This window comes from Carettochelys insculpta, chromosome 8 (assembly GCF_033958435.1).
Source record: "Carettochelys insculpta isolate YL-2023 chromosome 8, ASM3395843v1, whole genome shotgun sequence".
Classification (NCBI taxonomy): Eukaryota; Metazoa; Chordata; order Testudines; family Carettochelyidae; genus Carettochelys; species Carettochelys insculpta.
In genome coordinates, this window is record NC_134144.1 from 12,333,126 (window position 1) to 12,353,972 (window position 20,847).

Here is a 20,847-nt window from a genome sequence, read left to right on the forward strand (position 1 = left end):
ACCAGAGTGCTGACAACAGCTTACCACTGACCTCTCCAAAGTGATGGGAGGTTTTAGGACCACAGTTTTGTCAATTTTACAATTGTTGAAAATAGCGTGAATTGTTTTTAATTAGAAAAGCGTGTGTCCAAAATTGCCGCTATTATCCTGCAACCTTCAGAAACACTTTGGTTTGCTTTGCAGTCAGTTTTAACGGACGCCATTCCTACTGCAATCATCCTCAAGTCACCTGCTCCTATATAGTTCTGTTATAAATTCAGAACGCTGACACTAATCAAAAGCAAGCCATTTGCTCAAGCATCTTCAGGTAATATAACCAGCACTTCTCAGATAGGAATGCCGCATCTACAGGGGGAAAAACCCACCCCTATTTTGTTTAATTAGCAACCAATACATTTAAAAAAATATTAAAAATGTGTCAGTGCATCATTTAAAAGAAAAAACAATTCTAAAGCTAGGTAGCACACGCTCCTTAGCCCCAAGTCAGCAATATACAAAAAAATGTACACAGGTGCTTAATAAGCACGTGGGCGTGCCCGCTGATTTAAATAGGATCAATCATTTACTTAAAAAGAAGCACCTGCTGGCTCATGGCCCTGTCATTAACATTTTTTCCACAGGGCTGTGATTCTGCAGTGGAGACCTGCACAAGAGTCTGCCGATGCTCATGGCAAGGTGAGAAGAGAATCCTTGCCTAGGGGAAGAGTGCTCTGCAGACAGGGCCGTCTGGAGGCATGCGTGAAATAGGTGGCTAGAGCAGGTAATCGCAGAAGTGACCCCTCTCCTGTCATCCATTTCCAACCCCTGAAAAGCAGAAGCTAGGGACACCAGTCCTACCCATCCCGGTGCACGTTTATTGATGGACCTACTCTCCATGAATTTATCTAGGTTTTTTTTTTCCCCCCAGACCCTGTTAACGTCTTGGTCTTCACAACCTCCTCCAGCAGGGAGCTCCACCATGCGCTGTGTGAAGAAAAAACTTCCTTATATTAGTTTTAAACCTGCTGCCCCCTAATTTCGTTGGGTGACCCCTAGTTCTTGTGCTAGCGGAACAAGTCACTAACTTTTTCCTTATTCACTTTTTCCAGACCAATCATGATTTTACAGGCCTCTCGCCCCCCTCAGCCTCATTTCTTCCACACAAAGAGTCACTCACAGTCTTTTAAATCTTTCTTCCTATGACACCCGCACCCAACCCCAACCACGCAGCGCTCAGAACATATGTACCGGCTTCCTGGCCCACGCCGAGGAACACGAGAACACACAGCTGAGTAGGGGCGCCGGGAAACGTGGTGCCCGAAGTTTCCAGGCGCCCTGTGCAGCCACGTATTTCGCTCACGCCTGGGGACGGCCCGGTCTGCGGCGCCCCGTTCCCCGGGGCGAGCAGCCCCTTCTCAGCTTGCCACGAGCGCGGGCAGAGCCTTGTGCAGGTCTCCACCGCAGCACCACCCGCGCTGCTGCGTTCAGACCACCCGCTGCTGCTGCCCCGCCCCCCGGCACTCACCGGGCACAGGTAGATCACGGCCCCCACCAGGATGAGCAGGAAGGTAACGGCGAAGATGGCGAAGTCCAGCATGGCGCAGGCCGCGCGCCGCCCCGGGCCCCCCCTCCCACGTCCCCGCGCCGATCGAGCAGCAGCAGCAGCTGCAGCCCCTCGGCCTGGCCGCACAGACCTGAGCAATCGAACGCGGCGGAGCCGCTCAGGTGGGAGGAGGCTTAGCCCCCCCCCCGGGGTGCGGTGGCGGCTGCGCCGGGTGTTCCGCTCCGGGCCGCTTCTCCAGCTCTGCGAGCCGCCGGGCGGGGCTCCTCCGCTGAGTGCCCGGGCCCCAGCGGCACGTGGGCGTTGCACTTCGCGCGCGGCGGGCGCTTTCCAGCCTGTCGGGCTCCCCTCGCCGACGTGGCGATGGGCCGGGCCTGGTCCCTTGGGACCAATCACAGCCCAAACCTGAACTCTCCCGTCTGAGCTGGGTGCCCCGGTGGCAGCCGCCTGGCTCCGAGTCTGAGCGCCCATCCCCCGCGCGCCATGGTGCGCTCGAGCGGGGCCCCCAACCTTTCCACCCCACCCCAAGCACGCACAGCCCATTTCTCTCTTCCCCGTCCGCCTGCCACAGTCCCCTGGGAACCCGGGAAGTAGATCAGTCTTGGCTGTTCCAGCAAAAAGAACCTTGTGGCTACGTTTTAAAGAGAGTTTACTTTGCAGCTGACAAGAAAGAAGGGGGTCCCCCCCCCGCATGGGACTTAATCCCACCAGCTTCAGTTTTGGGAGCTAATGGCTTGTCTCTTGGGCCATGGGTGCAGACATAAACCACAATGTTGTAATGTAGTAGGTGGAGAGGCTGGCTGGATTCCTGCTACAGAGAGTGAGTGGTGGTGTAGGGGAACTGAGGCCCTACTAGGAACATCCGTAGACCTGGCCAAGAGGCTGGTGGACTAGGAAGCAATGGTGTAGCATTTAAACAAAAAAGCAGTCCAGTAGCCCTTTAAAGACTAACAGAATAATTTATTAGGTGAGAAACTTTCATGGGATAGACCCACTTCTTCAGATTGTAGCTGTACCAGAAGAGACTCAGTATTTAAGGCACAGAGAATCAAAAATAGTAATCAAGGTTGACAAATCAGAAAATCATCATCGAGGTGAGCAAACCAGAGAGCGGAGCGGCAGAAGGCGGGGGGCCTAGGGAGAGTCAAAAAATTAGATTAAACCAAGTATGCAAAAGAGCCCCTCTAATGACCTAAAAAATTCCCAGCCCAGTTCAAACCACCTGTAATGTGTCATATTTGAATAAAAAAGAGAGTTCAGCAGCCATGTGAAAATTCCTCTTCCATAAGACACATCATATATGCCATCACGTGTCAGTGCCCAGATGCTTTGTATATTGAACAGACTTCAAACGCTCAGACAAAAAAAGTGATGGGCACAAAACAGACAGACACACTGCTAATCCACAAACAGGTCCTCCAGCATTTGAATGGAGTGGGCCATTCTGTTAATGACTTGAAGGTTTGTGTCTTACTCTTTTGAGCTGCTTTTTTGTGTGTGGACATGATCTTTCAAAGGAAGATGCTGATCAAGCGGGTCTTTGCCCACAAAAGCTTATGCTCCAAAATACCTGTTAGTCTATAAGGTGCCACAGGACTTCTTGTTGTTCTCACAGATACAGACTAACACGGCTACCTCTCTGATCCTGTGTATGAGGTGCAATTGAACTGGAATAGGTGTGTTGGCCCTAACTGGCAAGAGTATCGCTGAGCTTCAGGTGGTTGTTGCATGTACGGTGTTGCTGGTGCTCCATTCCTGCACTGCAAGTCAAAAAGGGTAACTTCTAAAGCTGAATCCTGAGTTAAAAAGAAAGGTTGGTAACAGGCCTGTGTTCTGCATTTGGTCTACTCTCATTTTGCTTTTTATTACTCCTGGGGGTGTCACAAGAAGGCAACAGAAATCTCTTTCCGTGCACCTGTTTGTAACCTGGGGTGATAATCTTGGATTAGGATTAAGAGGTTGGTGATTGGAGTGGCTGCCACATTGCACACATTAAGATAAATCTTCAGAGGGTGATGGTGGGACAGCATTGCTGATGGTCAAAGCTGGGAGAGGAGCGGTACAGCTAGAAACTGGAAGGTGGACTGCATCACCCCAGTACCCTCGATATTCAGCCAATCTAGAGAGTGATGCATATGGAAGATGAGTTAGTGCTGATGTTGGCAAGCTAACTCCCTTCAGCTGGCATCTATATTCTCTACAAGTTACATAATATATGGCACATGTGATAGCAGAAGATCTCATCCTTATGTGAAATAATATTACAAAAAGTAAGGTCTGTAGGAGCTAACACACAGAAAAGAGGACTTTTTTCGAAAGCTCTCATCAAATATGGCTGACTTGGGTCATGCTGATGATGTAGGTGAGAGTAATTGAACAACTGCTTTCAACTCAGCAAAAATAGCTAAGTAGCAAATGACTTGGATTAGTCAATTCATTTGATAAGGTTATACTTAACATCTCTACTGAAGCTATGCAGCTAAACTGACAGACAAGAGGACGATGCTTGTTCCTGCAACTTCACTCAGAAGCTACAGATTTCCACAGTGTGGGGTGGCTTAGGCTCTATCTATGTGGACTGCAGTAAGTGATGGCAAGTATAGTGATTCAAATAGCCTCACGGAATATTCCTTCACCCAGCACTTCCGCTTGAGATAATTCCTGAAAAAACAGGTCCTTTTTAGAAGAAGGAGCTGTTTTAAATGGGTTAAAGTTCACAGAATCATAGTTCTCTGTACATTGTACTGGCCGAGTGGCATAAGCTCCCTTAAACTGCTCCTTTTCACTTTCAGAACTATTTCATTTCAGCATGAAGTTGGTAGCTTGACTCTTTCCTGAATTACTGGCACCTTCCCGTTTCCAGTACATGTGGTAACCCATCTTGGGTGGCACATTTAGCTCATGTTAGCTAACATCTCTGGGTATAAATGAGCTTACATTCCTTCCTTCACTTATGGAATACATATATTTTGTACATGCAGTGCAGAACTATTGATCAGAAAACTTGAACGTTGCTCTTCCCAAACAGATAAAGGAGGGCTGGAGTTGTTCCCTCTTGGCTTTGAATCAGGAGGAACTGGGGAGCCAGTTAGAAACCAGCACCAACCCAAAATCTGCCTCTGGGTGGGGTTTGAGATCCGCACATTCAACAAAACCAACTGAAACAGTAAGAAACTGAAGGATGGGGCCTTTTGACAAGAATTTTTCACAGATACTCTAGCTCAGAACTCAGCACTGACTGTCAAAAGGAGAAGCAGGCTTTAGTTGTGAAAACCGCAAAGTTTTCCTCTCTCTTTGGTGCATCTATCCCTTTGAATCAAAAGCCAGTTTTGTAAAGGTACTTATGTGCCTAACTCCCATTTGAAATCAGTCTGATTTAGGAGCCTAAATACTTTCAAAGGTCTGTTCCTAAGTAGTGACATAAAAACCAATACACGGTGACCAATTGCCTCTCAAGTCAAACTGGCACAGAACATTTTTTTTCCCTCCGAAGGGACTTTAAATAGAGAATGTATTTCAAATTCCGTACTTGCATCATAAGTGTTAACTTTTCAAAACTGCAAATGGTATGTATAGGATTGAAGCACTTAGTTCACAGGTGGTTTAGATTGGTAACTATATAGACTTTACTGGAGCTATGAAGAGTTGCATCACCTGAAGATTTGACTTGTACCTGTGTTTAGGATTCAAAGTGACTCCAGATGTTTAAAAATGCTATTTGAACAGGATGAAAATGAACTCCTAAAAATAAATAGGCAAGCACATAGTGTGCCACCATCAGAAACAATCCTGAAACATGCTTGATAAGCACATAGTGTGCCACCATCAGAAACAATCCTGAAACATGCTTGATAAATAACCCTAAAACACAAGTTTGATGTCTAAAAGTAGGTGTATTCCCAACACCGTGTACTGGCAGAACACAATTTATCATTTCCTATAGAATTCAACTTTTCAAGGCACAGGAGTGAGTTTAGGTGGATTCGGTTTCAGCTCTGCTCCAGCGTATGTAACTTTGAGGCATTTATTTCACTTCAACTTCCCCCCATCTTGCATTAAAGATACTAGTGTAGATGGGGAGCTTCTGAATTCATCTGCTGGGGGTGGGGGACTTTTGAGATAGTTCATCTCATCTTTGACATCAAGAGCCATCCTGCAGCATTTCCTATTACAGTGCTGTTTTATCTTTCCGGATGGCATTCCATACATGGGATCCAGTGTGGGAACTAATGTAGCTACTGTCAACATCAACACAACCAATGATCTACAAATCATGTACCCACCTTCTCTGCAAGCCCTTGGATTGGTTCCCTTTAACATCAATGCCCACTAGTTGGATCCAGATGTGAATAGCATTCCTGGGTGTAAGTAAAGTTCTGTCTGAAGCGCTAGCACCCTTAAATATTAGTACAGTGAGTATATCTTGTGGTTTGTAAAACTTCCCGCTGTCTAGCAGCTGCCTGCTGGAGTTGTCTGAATTGTGAATGAAGCAAAGGAACCTTTGTTACTACTAGCCTTCTCATGGGAGGTTTTCCTTGTGACTGGGATGATTACTTCACAACAGCATTACTGAGGTGGAGCAAATGCTGGTGGTTTGCAGAAGCCTCTTGAAGACTAAAACTGTTAATCTTACTGCTGACATGAACTGCTTAGACGGGCAAGGGAGAATAAAAAAGGGCACCCTTCAGAAAATGTGAATAAAGATACCTACAGCATTTGGTAAAACCCAGTTTCTAGAGAACTTGCACCCTAAGCTGTCTAACTTGGAGGTACTCTGTGACATTCTCTCTAGAAATGCTTGAGTCTTTATACCATCTCTAAGAGTTTCCTTTTGACACTTTCAGACCAGGGTGGCGTGAAGGTCATCTAAGAACTCCTGGCTTATAAAACATGAAAGGGGTATGGAAATCACTACACCCACCCATGCCATTTAAGCAACAAATGTTGATAAAGAGTGCACCTATTGTAAATGGCATTCACTGTGGGGAAATAAGTATCGAGTCCATATACACAGACAAAGGTGCAGAGGTGTGAATTTAGATCTACTCAATAAGAAGCTAGGACAGTTCAACTTTTAATAGATGAATAAACCCCCTGTTAACGTGCAACTAGTTAACTCCTGAGAGCACAATTCATGGGAAGTTTGTTCCTAGGATACAAAGTACCTTATCCTTGTAAAGAAAAGACTGGCATCAAGCAGAAAATATGAGATTTCTTAGAGGAAATAAAAGCTAAGTCTCCATCTCAAAACTATGGCGAAAAGGAGGACCCAAACTGTTTTAAATCATACATTTGTGTCTTGCAGGGAGAGAAAGCCAGCTGCTGGTCTAGAATTTTCTGCAGAACTTATAGTGGAAAAAGCTATGGGATATAAATGCTTTTTTCCTGCCCCTTCCGTTCTTCTGATGTCCACTAAAATCCTTCCGGCTTTCTTCTTTCCATTTGCCTCCTTCTGTTCATTCTTTGCTCTTTCTTATTTCTGTCCCTCAACTCAGCAAACACTCCAAGGAAGCACAAAGACTCTCCAATTCACTTGCTTGCTGAAGGGAAATCTGTTCCATCCTCCACTAAAGACAAGGGGAATACTTCTCCCCAAAAAACTTTATTAGCAGATTAGGAGGCCAGATCACAGCAGTTCATGCTGTCTACTCTTCCCTCCTCCCCGTTATTGCCCCCTTAATAAAAAGGGCAACAGCCCAATAATAGTTCTTACCTGTAACATATCAACTTCTTGATGTTACCAAAGTACCTGAACCAGACCACAAAAAAGAAAAACCCACAGAGAAATCATACACGATTATTTATTTGTGCCAGCCCCAGCTGTTATATACAAAGCTAATTTAACAAACATCATGTACAAAATAAGTGTGCATTTTAAAAATTTAGATTACAAATTTGCAAATACTAGAAAAGTGCAAAAATTTAAAACATCTTCCATCATGCTGTACAGAAACAAATCCAGCATCAGCCAATATACACACAAAACTTAAACCTTAGCCACTGGAACATAATATTAAAATAAGAAACAGTACATATGAAACCTTAAAAGCACCCAGAAAGGAAAAACAGTATTGCACAGAAGATTAACATCAAGTTCATTACAGTGCCAGAAGGCTATTAGTTGAAACTAGATATATTCAATACTAACTACAATTTGACTTCATTTAAAGGCATTTTTGGCATTAAATCCATTTGTAATCACGTAATTGCACAATCAGTTACTAGAATCAAGAGGTGGTTATTTATCACACAATAAATAAGGCTTAGTGTTCTGTTTCCGCCATAAGTTATAGGGATCTAAACAAATGCTGAGGCACATTTTAGTGAGTCTCACTTCTTTCACACTAAAAACTCCTTAAGAAAACTTAAGTAGCAGCACAGTTTCCAAGAAAGTTGATCCAAAAAGATGTCTGTTTACAGATATTATGGCCCCAACCTTGCACTGAGTAATGCCTGCACTACTCCCGCAGAGCTCATTACAAGAGCAGAACACATGAGGCAAACTTTCACTACTTGAGTCCTTTCACTTATACCACTGATTACAGCTCTCATTTGTTAATAACTATAGACAACACTGCTAGCTCAATATGCATTGGGATTTTTGTTTTTAAGGGTTTGTTTCTGGCACATTACAGTTTCAGTTTGGGAATAAAAATTCAATATTGATATTTGAAAATTTTCTGCATTTAAAAAAATTGGCCTTTGGCATCCCCTCCCTCAGTGATAAATGTGACTGCATGTTTAATCTGAGTCTTGCTTGGGTGAAGTCAGAGTTTAAAACTAGAACCCTCTCTCTCTGCTCATCTCAGGATTTGGAAATATCACCGGAACAAGAGACTTCCCCAATCCTCCCCCCTCAGAATTTTGGATGATAGCTAGAAATAGTGGACAGCAGATCAGGCATGCCTTTGCAGCGTCAGAAAGAGGCAAAGGATTTCTGGATAGCAGAGAGGCAGTACTTCCTTTCTGTGGACAAGTAGCAACACTCAGATCAGAGCAGCAGAAATAGTCAAGAAGCCAGACAGGAGCAACACGTCTTCAGCTAGGGGTCCAAAGGAAAGACTGAAGTAAGTATACATGCACAGTTGGCCAACTAAACGTAGCATGCGAAAGGCTTAGTTATCAAAGAGAAAGAGAAACACCTCTAATGTTCCAAAAGGAACAGCTCAAGGGGGAAGAGGAAATGGGACAGAGAAAAGTCTAGATTAAAAATCAGCAATAATTCTTCAAGTATCAGCTTGAGTAGACAGTAGAAACGGAACCCCTGACACCTGACACAGTTAATAAGAAGCTACACCAAACCCTGTACATTTAGCCTGACAATTCTGGGCTGAAACCTCAGCATGGACCCCAGACCTTTTAAGTTAACTTGCCTTGAACTTAGTATGGACTGTGATGCTCAGAAGGAAAGGTGCTTGGACTCAACGGAAGGAGGAAACCCTGTTGTGCTAGCTGTACAGCTTCTGCTACTGGTTTGAATGGCAGGGGACTGAAGATCTTTGGAAGTGTGCGCTAACAAGAGGTAAAGAATAGAGAATGAAACTGGGCTCTTCAGAATGCAAGGAGGATGTCCAGTGAACTAAAGAGGCCACATGCAGACGGGTATTGGAAGACTATCACCAAAACAAGGGAGGTCGTTCACATTGTGATACTGAATGTAACTTGACATTCAGCAGAAGAAATAGTTTAAAATTAAATGTATAACTGTATCAGATTTTAATAGAGCCCTTGAAAAGAAAAACAGTGTAACAGTCTCATTACTCTCTACAGTACTGCAGTCCATACACAACCTACTTCTTTAACAAAGTAACCTAAGATGAAATCTTTTTCAAGTGGATGACAGCTATATATGGAATCTCAAGTAACAACATTTAAAGGTAATGGGTGTAAGACCCTAAGGGAGCTACGTGGCCAGCACTCAGTGAATTCCATAAAGACACAACCATTTTAACTCAGATTAATGGGAGATCACTCACTGGCTATCCCTTCCCAGATCTTGGGAATTTAAACAGCAGGGGGTTGGAGGGGAGGGGGAGAAATTCTTTCATTTTAATCGTTTGCACTGCTGGCAAACACTGTTTTTAAGACATTAAAGAAGTTCCTTATCAAAATAAGGAATTCAGCAGGCTACTTAAAACCCCATATGCCACTTAAAGTTAAAATCTGTAGTAATATTTGTAGTTAAAGCAGATCACAAAAAGCTTTGCTTAGCTGAATGTTTAAATTAATCAAAGATCTTAGTGGGTGCTTTCTCAATCAAAACTTCCCCTCTTTCCACAAACATTTTACATAGAGAGGAAAAAGACAGTTTAAACTTCTTTTGTAAGCAAGCTGGTGGTGAGGAGATAAGTAGATGATGGAAGGGATAAAGTTTCAAAGACTGCACAAAATGAGTATACAACAAAAATAATGAATACACAGATGCAACAGTACCCATGTATTTTTTTACCTTAATTTGGACAATGAACATGTAAGTCTCTGAATGAACGCTGAGTGTGATATCAGATGTTCTCCACAGTACATAAAAATGAGACAACCAAAAACAATTACCACCACTGAAACAATATAAATCAAGAAAGAAATCTAATACAAATTTTATTAGAAACAAAACTGTTCTAAGCACGTCCCCGTAAGTGGATGTTGCTGAATGCTACTAACCATTGCATCTAATTTATAAATTTGAGGAGAAAATGAGTCAATATTCAGTGTTTTCAAAAATACATATGCTTACAGTGCTGACATTTTAAAGTCTACCTTATAGGTAATTTTTTTTAATTAAAGATTCCATAGATATCAGTGAGACCTCCAAGAGTTAAACAAAAGACAGAACACCTAAAAAGTGTTGAAAAATTCTTAGTGTTATAAAAGACCAGTGTACTCAGACCTAGCCTGATCTGAATTCATAGTCAGAACTGCATCATGCTACAGCTTTACTTTGTAAAACAGAAAGTTAAATAAATAAATCTTAGTGTTAAAAGACTAAAGAGAAGTTGTACTTTGAAAACTATTTTTCCTCTCTGAGAAGAGCAGAGGTGATGGGATCCACGAGCTCTGCTAGTCTGAAGTGCCATCACAAGTAAAAAAATTAAATCTTAGAAGTGCAGTGCTCTAATTCAGCATCCACTGCTCAGTGTGGACTGCAAACCACCCATAACTTACACAACCACAAACAAGTTGTACACCTAACTCAAGAAAAATTCTAAGAAAATAAGTTAAACAAAAAAAGTGAAACACCCAGCTAAATTCCTCCTTACTTGTAGCTCTCGCATACAAATTACATCTTTTACTTACAGCTTCCTTCTACAGATAAGCAAAGTATAGACCACTCAAGATATGCAGAGTGTTGCTTGCAGACAGTCTTCTCAGCTACTCAATCTGACTGCTGCTGGTGCGTGAAAAGAACAAATCGAAATTTAAGAAGCACCTTTTCATTCTCGAGGGACAAGATGGTCAGCTACGGCCACTCTGCACAAGGTGCAAGTAGTATATAAACACAGCTTAGCAGTCACCATTGTATTCCCATGATCTTACTACCCCTTTGTGCTGGGTTGCTCCCTTATGCTATGTCTAGATTACAGTGATTTGTTGGCAGAAGTTCGTATTGAAAGACATCTTGTGACAAAACTTCCGTCAATGGATTGTGTTCAGACCGCAGGGTGGGTAGAAAGAGCATTCCACTTAGTCAACAGAGCGTCAACAGACTGCCCAGCTGCTCTATTGGCAAAACGACCACCCAGAAGCACAACACACAGGGTTGTGCTGTGCTCTGGAGGCCTTTTCTGTTGACAGAAGGCCCCCCTGAACATCCAGACTGGCATTTTGTCCAGAAATCTCCATCAACGGCGGTGTTCTTCCTTGTGGCGAGCAGGCTACATCTGTCAACAAAAGCTCTGCGCTCTGTCGACAGAATGCACTTGGCAAACTGAACACTCCGAGGGTTTTGTTGACAAGACCCTTTAATCTAGACATAGCCTCAGTGCGAAGACAGCAGTATGACGGTAGTGATAATTTATATCAGAACCTAACATTTGAGAGGCTTAATGCTTGTAAAGCACCAAATCCATGTATTAAGGTGTTACATCTTCAGATTATCATTACTGTCATAAAAATGTCCACGTATCTCCAATTTCTAAACCTATATTACATTTTGCGGAGGTTAACCAATTTCCCTGATTTTCTTACATGGATATAAATGCTGAAATTTTGACTAGTTAAAAGATCAAAAATACTTTTGCATAACAAACCTAAAACAAAGATGCATTCAAAAATTCACATAAACCTCTGCACAGATGACAACAGAAAGACTTATATTCTGATCAAGCATTACTAACAATACTAACTTTTTAAACTTCTCTGAATCTGCTAGTCAGTCTCCTGATTTTAAAAAATTCCAAATATACACATTTAAGTTCTTATATGTACAGTTATAAAACCAACACAGTGCCTCCCAGCAAGTTCATTAGAAAATTCAATACAACCCCACTTAACTGTATGATAAAAATCACACATTCAGAACTGTGATTCTTCTAAACATCTGTCTCAGTAACTCTTCAAAATCCCTTGAGAAATTACAATTGTCAAACCTACTTCACATGCACATACATGCTTAATACTTCCAGAGTATCCTGGGCATCATTACTGTATCAGCAATTAGTTAATTTTTTTTTTTTTTTTACATAGACATTCTTCCCACGCCAATAACATTACAAAGCAGGGATGGAAAGAGGGAGCATGGCAGAGAGAAATGGGGTTAAATACTATACTTACAAGTGCCAGAGAGATACATTTCCATTTCCTCAATTTTCTTGATTTGCCACAGAAATTAGTTAAATATTATAGCTATCCATCATGTCTAATTTGTTCACTGATCAGATATAATTTGATGTAATAAAAGATATAATTTGAAAGTAATGGTTAGCACAATATAATTCTTAGATTAGTTATTCATAAGGTCATTAACATAAGTCTATGAAAGCATGATATAGGGTCTTTTATGAAATTAAGAATGGGAATTTGGAAAAATGTGTCATGGAAAGTGATTACTGCTTCCTTGGAATATCAACAAAAATTGCATTTTTAGATTACACTGTATGGGAGGCCTTGGATAGTTCAACTCCCTAATCCCAGGGAAAATCTGACAATATTTTGAAAACATCAGAAAATACTTGCACCCATACATAGGGAAGAAGGAAGAAATATTAACTACATGAATTATGTCTGCATTGACTACAGAGGCATCTTGTTTTCAATTATTACCACGTCCACAAAAGATGTAAGGGAACAGTATTTTCCTCTATTTATATACAAGTCATATTCCTATTTTTAAAAAATTAACCCTTTGCTCTGAAGGAAAAGGTTTTCCCAAGAATACTTCAGTTTCTGAGTATGTTTTTTTTTTTTTTTTAAACCACACATGCTGGGCTGTGATGTCTTCCTCTTCCATGTATGAAATGTGCAACAAAAATACCTATACAAGTGCCTGGATGTTCTGTTTACTTTTCTGGCAATATTAATATGTCTGAACCAAGTTACTCATTTGATAAATATAGAACCAAGAAGCAACATATGGCAAATGTAAATTATCATGCTAAATTTTTCAGATTATCTTAATGTTGAAATTAGATGTTTTGGTTTGCAGTAATAAATATGGCAGTGAAGAAACAGAACACTTAATCTTGAAAGACATGGAAATGTGATTTTCATTCCCTATGTTTAAATGCAAGGCCTTAAAACATGCAAGGGATTTCTAAATGTATATGTTGCTATGGCAAACAGCATAAAGAAAATTCCGCAGCAAGTTTTCACTCTACCCCAATTCCTGTGTGCTTATAATTGCTGTTCTACATCTATTAAAGACTTTCTGACAATCAAGTAGTGCCATTGAGATGCCCCCAAAACAGTCAAAGAGGTATTCTCCTGGGAGCCACACAATAGAAGATTATTAATAATCATCTGCAGTAGTATACAACAAGCTGTTTGGTCTGAAAAATATATCTGAAGTCATAACTCTCAACTGTCCCAATATTATCAGCATATCTGCAATTCAGGAATTTTAAGTTTATAGTCCTTATATTACGAAGATGTGAAAGTGAAAATGGGATATTTTCCTTTAATTTGAGTTCATATCTTTCAAGCAAGTGAAGAACATCTAGTACGATTAACCTGTATATGATATCATTTGTATTTTAATGCACTGAGAGGTATATTTCTGAAATTCAGTTCCAGAACATAATCCCGAAAGAGTTCCACTACTACCCAAATCAATGTAATTAGGGGAAAAAAGTTATAAAAGCAGTTGTGGGATAAATCTGCATGTTTGCGTTTGTAAATTAGTGTACCTCTCCCATATGTTGGTCTTCAACTGACTGTCAAGGATAAGTCCCTGAAACACTCATCAGAAAGTGGAGAGATCTGTTTAGAGTGACCAAAAGACTAAACAATTGTCTGGAATCCATGAGAGAATTCAGAAGCAGCAATCACTTGGAATCTTGAGTGTTATATTCAGTTTCTCCTGATGAAATCTGGTTGAGACGTTTGCTTGATCCCCAGAGCTTTCGGGAAAGCTGACCTGAGCGCATCTGTTTAAAGTAATCCAGAGAAAAAGGAGGGGGGAAGGGATAAGGTGGATAAATTAAAAAAGGAACTTCAGACACTGATTTTGGAGAAGTGCAGACAATACAAGGTACTGCACAAACAAAATTATAGCAAAAGAAATTATTACAAACAAACAAACAAACCAAAAAGGCAACATTTTGGGATGATTCTTGGATTGGCACGAAAGAGTAAAAAGACATTGTCATTATCTTTTCCCTTTTTGAACAATTAAAGAGACACTGTCAGGCAAGTTAGAGCTAATATTTTACCTACTTTAAAATTGTTATCTGGATTCTAAATTGCTATTTTGTTAAAAAGAAAAAATGAATGCCAAGTGGAAATGAACAAAATTAGTAAGAAGAGTATTTTATTTTAAGAAGAAATTATTAGGAATAATGAGTAAAAGATAATTAAAGAGTACTTCATAGTGTCCTGTAAGTGATGGACTATTGCAAGGCAGCGATGACAAAATGGGAGAAAGATACACAGGAATGCTGATGATGCCAAATTTCTAGATTTCCCCTGATCCTGGGTGAAGTGTTCAGTGCAAGAATTATTAAACAAATGTAATCTACAGTGAATATTCCATAAGTAAAAAGAAGTAATAAGATGTTGAAAGTGACAAGTAACAAAAGACAATGTTAAATAATGGATCTAGCGAATTCATATTATATTTGAACATCTGACAGTATTCTATCAGAAACTTTTAGTCATAACTACCAGACCTGGGATTGACCAGTGGCGATCCTATTTCTGGAAGTAGGCTAGAATATGAAATACTTTATAGTTAAAGAAAATAATCCCTTAAATGGCACAAAGTTCAGAAAAAAAATCTGATACTCAGTTTCAGAAACTAAGTTTCTCATCATAAGTCTACACTTTGTAACTATATGTGGAGCAGCTAAACAAAATCTAAAAGATCCTATCAGCATCCAACAGATGGGACAATTCTGCAGAGTTCTAAGCAACTGAATAGTTTTCTAAACCAGAACACAAATTCATTTTACTCCATTTCTCATTATATTGTCAAAGCACAAAGGCAAAAGGTCAACCTTAGTCTTAATAGAACTTTACTATTAGGTTCAATAAAATCAGTAAAAAGAAATTGCTTTTGTTCTAAGGCTACATACAGTATCACCACTGAAGCACAAGTGGTGACAGATTCTGTAAGAAACATCCTTAACTTATTATCTCCATATTTTACTTAACAAAAAACTGATACTTTTTAAACACAATAAAAATGTTTTGTTTTGTTTTTTTACAAGTCAAAGGAAATAGAAAAATATGGGATAAATGTTGTCCTTGCCATTATTATTTTTAAACTATAATACAGATACTAATCCTCCAAATGCTCAGCATTATAAACTGAAAACAGTGGTCACGATTATTATGGAAAAACCTGCATATACTTAGGAGAAACCCAATCCTAGGAACACAGCATAGAGGGGAAGTCAGATTTCTTTGTTATCAATCAAGTTTACTTATAAAATTCCAGTGATCAATGACAAATTCCAGACTAGAAAAGATTTTTTCCAAGACTGGAAAACACATATAAAAACTGGTGAATTTTCAGAAGCTTCTGTTTTATCTGCAACACAAGAAGCTATCCATTAATTCTGTAATAGAAACAACTGTTTAACTTGAAATCAATGGAAGTTTTGCCATTGATTTCAACAGAAGCAGGATCAGGCTCTCATTCTATGAAGATCCAAAGCAGGATATGTGTCAGTGAACTATGTTCCCTTGACTAGAAAAATTTCAGACAGACACTTGACTAATATGTCAGTAAGCTTTCAAAATGAATGAAAAGTTTTACTTTAATACAAAGTTTTCTAGCAATTAGGGAAGGTCAAGCAGCACTTCTCTCAATTTAAAGTCACCCTTCTGGATATATTAGTTGATAGGAGAAGCGTTCACAATTAAAATATATTGTAGCACTAGAGAGCGATTCAGAAAGCCTAACCCTGCCTCCCTTCATACTATCAGTGAAATACTTTGACAGAGGTGTTACAAGAAGTAGTTATTGTGAAACCCCTGTTTTAAATATGACAAAGTGGATATTGCTATTTTACATATGGATGAATATTCAGAACCTACAAATTTACATCCACCATAAGGAGCATAGAGGAGGCTACACAGGGTATTGTCGTGCAATTACAATGCAAGATTCTGAATGGTGAGAAATAGCAATTGTTTTTTTAAAGGGAGGCAACATATCTGACACAAGCCAAAACTTTAAAGAAAGCAGCTTGTTCTTTTTTTGTTTCAGATTTTCTGCTGGGATGTTAGTTCATGACTGACAACGAAGATATCACTTACTGTTCAGAACTTGTCTCTGAGAAGTGACAGACAACACTACCATATCCAGAAAATGTTACGCTCACCTCTTGCTTATTTGACTACTAATGAGAAAGTCAGCAGGTTAGTCCAACTGTGTCTCCTTTTTCCCCACAGGCATTCACTATATTGTTATAGAGAAATCTCGTGCACAGAGCCATCTCAAAAATTACTTCTTTCCCATTGAAAACTCAAACTTGCTTTTCAGTTTTCCCTGCCATAGAGACCTCTTGCTCAACTGGAAAGCAGAAATAAGTGAATTCCCCACTGTTCGGTAGACAAAGTTCTTGATGGTGGGTTTTACCTCAGCTGGCTTGCCAACACCAACGACAATCAACTTGCCATCCTCCAAGCCTACAAGGATATGGCTGAATTCTTTGGTAACAGAAATGCAGCGAATCGGCAGTCGCATGGCTAGCGGGGAGATGCTGAGATTCAAGCTGAAATAAGTAAAACCACAGAAAGTTGTTACATATTTAACTGCTATACATTATACATAATGGAGAGATCCAAACTGCAACTGACTTCCCTTGAGAATGAGCTCAGATAATTTATAAAATGGGGTTTCACTGTAAGTTCCAATCTAACAATTCACTATAACTCAAGTTACAGCGAACTTCTACAGAGAAGGTCAAAATCCCATCCCCAGAGTGTAGGCTTAGTAACAGACTTGTGCACCAGGGAGAGAATTGCTAAAAAAAGTAATCTTCCTCTCCGAGTGACAGGAGAGCAAACTTAGCTCTGCAATTTCCCCTGTAGCAGGTTTGTTTCTTCCTGCCTGCCAGGGACAATAGCCAGTGAATCTGCATGGTGGAAAGAAGGAGGGATATTAAACTGATGTTACTGATGCCTAACACTGAACTGATTCTGCAAGGAGCCCTTAGCTCCCACTGATTTTGATAGTCATGGATACTCGGTATCTCGCTGGATCAAATCCCAAGTCTGCATCTAACTCTGTCCCATCCCCAGTACTGAGAAGGACATTTCCACTATTGGGATAAAGCTGCCGTGAAATCAGGTACCAGCTGTGGCATTCCCAGCTGGCAAATAGGTCTTTCCCTGTCTTTCAGTGTCTAGAAAAGCTAAACCGGGTCATGAAAAAGCAACAAGGGACCTGGTTGTAATTTTGGATTTTCTTTGCAAGTTAATTTTCCAGTATTGAGAGATGGCAATGATAGACTAGCCACCTGTGATCTCTTTTGAAAAAGGAGGAAAAGTCACACCCTTCTTGATCTTCACATCATACACCAATGTTCACATATAAATAAACCGCTATGAAACTGCGCCTACACTAGGAGGTAAACTCAAATTTACGTCTATCAATTTTCTAATTCTGGAATTTATAAGTTCGATTTTGACGATCCTCACTTCACACTGTGCTCCCCCACAAAGTTGAGTCATTGCTGCCACTCACACATTGGCTAACATCAACTGTTGCAGTAGTGCATTGTGGGAAGCTATCCCCCAGGTCCCTCATCCATGTAGCATTCTGGGCATGCTCGCTGGTCTTGATGTTATCTTCCCCCATTGCATTTTCATCATTCCCCTCCCAATCCCTGAAAATACGTCGATGCATTAGAAATAACACAGAAGACACTGAAAATTAGAAGAAAGAATTTTTGGTTTCCCCCTACCCTATATTGCGAACACAGGTGCAGCGACTGTATTCTGAACGGGCCATCCATCCCAGCTGCCATCATTGCAGAAAAAAAGAATTGTTGGTTTTCCCCCGTGGCAGCAAGCCCAGGTATGGGCCAACGGTGTGTGTGTGTCACTGGATGAACAGTTGAGCTGATGCTTCCCCACAGTAGCAGGAAGCCCCTTAGCCACTGGGGGAGAGAGTTTCCTGGCAGCAGCAGCAAGCTCAGGTATGAGCCAAGGGGAAGGTGTTGCTGGATGACCAGTTGAGCTGTTCCTTCCCCATGGTGACAGCAAAGCCCTCTCTTTCCCACCTGATGGACAGCATTGCCAGCACTGAACGGCAGGCCCATGCTTTTATTGGGTTGGGGGCTACCCATGTGATGTGCCTTAGCATGGAAAAGGCCCAGACTGCGTGGTGCCTGTGTGGGAGGGAAGGGGATTCGCACACAAACGTAGATCGCTGAGAATTTTCTCGGTGTGTTATGCCTTGTTGACATGTGGCAGGGTGGGGTAGCAGCTGGCACCAGGCAGCGCAGAAAAAAAAAATAGCAAGTGTACAGACAGAATTGCAAACTCCCTGCAGGGGCCACTTGAGTGGGTAGATGCATGCACCCCGCTAACAGCATAGACAGAAAGAAGCCATTTCTCAGGCTGTCATATTAACATGAGCCCACAGCAAAAGGGCCGCTGCTCCTGCTTGGAAAGGCATGCTCTTCCTGTTACTGGAGAGCAGCAGCCAGAGCGTAGCAGTGAGAGGGGCATTGTGGGTTACATATGGGACACCTCTGGAGGCTAATAAATTCCATTTTAAAACGTGGCACTTCCACGCTTGCTTCTGAATTCGAGCTCGACACTATACCCGTCAGGAAACTGCGATTTTGTAATCTCGAGATTAGTGCACCCAAAATCGACCTAATGGTCTTTACAGTGAAGACAGTCATGTGGTAAAATCAAGCTAACTGAATTGATTTCATAGTGTAGACGCAGCCTATGCTGGTATGGAATATGTTGTCATCTTCGGTGATCATCTTATTGATGCTGTTTTGTTACCTGTAGAGATCTCGTATGGATAAGAATCCTTGCAGGCTCCCCATCACTATATATTCGCCCGTCACACACATGTCTGACACTTCCTCCTTTAGACTCTCAGAGCCCAAATACTTCCCATTCACAGAATAGAGATGTAATGCATTCTTATCCTGAAGAGATTAACAAGAAATTATTGATGGAGGACTGAATAAAGATTTACTGCTTCTACCTTTAGCTTGTTAAAGAATTTAGCCAAGGTTGGCACTAACATAGGATTGTTGGTATATGATGGCAGTCTGTAGAATTAAGTATCTATTTATAGTTACCATATTATATTCGAATCTGTGGGTATGCTTGACAAATTTACAAATACATTTGTACTTAAACAGCCTCCAGCACGAATTCATCAGCAACACGAATGCAACAAACAATTAACAAGCCCCACCAAACAGAACCCACCCGAGTCCCCCTTCCCACCTTTCCCCGCCAAATCCTACATGAGGACAAAGAGAAAAGCTGGGCCTCACAGCATGTCCTGAAAGCTAACACACACAGACTATTACTATTAGGTACAAGCCTCTTCCAATTCACAGTTCAATTACACAAGCCATCATCAAAAGAGATGGCAAACAGAATGAATTACACAGTGAACCCTAAAGGTTGTCCCTCTCGTTCAGGCCGCCCTTTCAGTGCTTGAGAAGCATTAATAAACAAATAAATACAATAACTGGAAATACACATCTCCTAGAACTGGAAGGGACCTTGGGAGGTCATCTAGTCCAGTCTCCGTGGCTGGAACAAACACCATCCCTGACATCTATTTGCCCCAACCCCTAAATGGCCTCCTTAAGGATTGAACTCACAACCTTGGGTTTAACAGGCAAATGCTCAAGCCACTGAGCTAACCATCCCCATCCGTGAGGCAGCTCACATACAGCATTTCCTAAGAAACTAGTTCTACTGAAGACCAAACAAACAAAACAGGTACATTTATGTTTACAGCAAATCACACACCAGCAGTCTATGATCTTGGTTTGAAACCTAAAGTACCTTGAGAGTAGTCTTTCCTTCTATGCTGGTGTGAACAACTATGTGTCCTTCCGAGGATAGAGCTAGACTGGGAACAGTCAGCAGAAGGGAACTCTCACAAGGTGGTCTCAAAGTCCTCATATACTGACCTTTCCGAATAGTGTGAACAATCACAGTACTATCCTGTAAAGGCAAAAAAACTCAATGCTAATTCTTTATGGTAATATTTACATAAGGTAATTCTTTGGAAAAGGGGGAAAGAAAATTTTAGAAGATCTGAAGGTGTAGCAGCAGCAGTAGTAGTAGTAGTAGTAGTAACAGTAGTATTTCAAGAAGCAACATCAGACGCCAGACAGGAATCAGGGCCCCATTTGTCGAGGTACTGTATACAGAGAGTGGGGTAGAAAAACAAAGATTTTCATGATCTCAGCACGAGGTGACAACAGGTGGAGAAAAACCAAACAAAGGTGGGTGGAGAAAGAGGAACAGACAGCCGTGAGATAAATCCCATTTCATATAGAAAGTCACAGGGACAGCCAGCTTCTAGCTCAGGGGTCAGCAACCTATCCAAAGCAGAGTGCCAAAATTGATGGTTTGACCTCTATGTACAGTCCAAGTGGCGGTGATACTTTTTAAAGTCACGATGGCTAAATGTACATTAGTGTTATTTTGAAAAA

At 41.1% G+C, this 20,847-nt stretch overlaps 2 protein-coding genes across 9 annotated transcripts in view; both read right to left on the minus strand.

The window, feature by feature from the left end:
* Nucleotides 1-1,831, minus strand: part of CYP20A1 (cytochrome P450 family 20 subfamily A member 1) — a 28,430-nt gene extending 26,599 nt beyond the window's left edge. The window contains exon 1 of one of the 3 annotated variants that reach the window (XM_075001256.1): nt 1,505-1,827. In XM_075001256.1, the coding sequence (XP_074857357.1) occupies nt 1,505-1,576 (72 nt within the window). In that variant the 5' untranslated portion in view covers nt 1,577-1,827. Of the gene's footprint in view, nt 1-1,504 lie in introns of all 3 variants that reach the window. The other 2 variants (XM_075001255.1, XM_075001254.1) reach the window with 2 other exon arrangements.
* A 5,498-nt stretch (nt 1,832-7,329) lies between these two features.
* The window catches only part of NBEAL1 (neurobeachin like 1), a 132,841-nt gene continuing 119,323 nt past the window's right edge, over nt 7,330-20,847 (minus strand). For 5 of the 6 annotated variants that reach the window (XM_075001046.1, XM_075001048.1, XM_075001047.1 and 2 more), the window contains 4 exons: nt 20,192-20,353; nt 19,163-19,311; nt 16,776-16,911; nt 7,330-14,118 (listed from right to left, as the gene is read on the minus strand). In XM_075001046.1, the coding sequence (XP_074857147.1) occupies nt 14,017-14,118; nt 16,776-16,911; nt 19,163-19,311; nt 20,192-20,353 (549 nt within the window). In that variant the 3' untranslated portion in view covers nt 7,330-14,016. Of the gene's footprint in view, nt 14,119-16,775; nt 16,912-19,162; nt 19,312-20,191; nt 20,354-20,847 lie in introns of those variants that run through there. The other variant, XR_012646386.1, reaches the window with a different exon arrangement.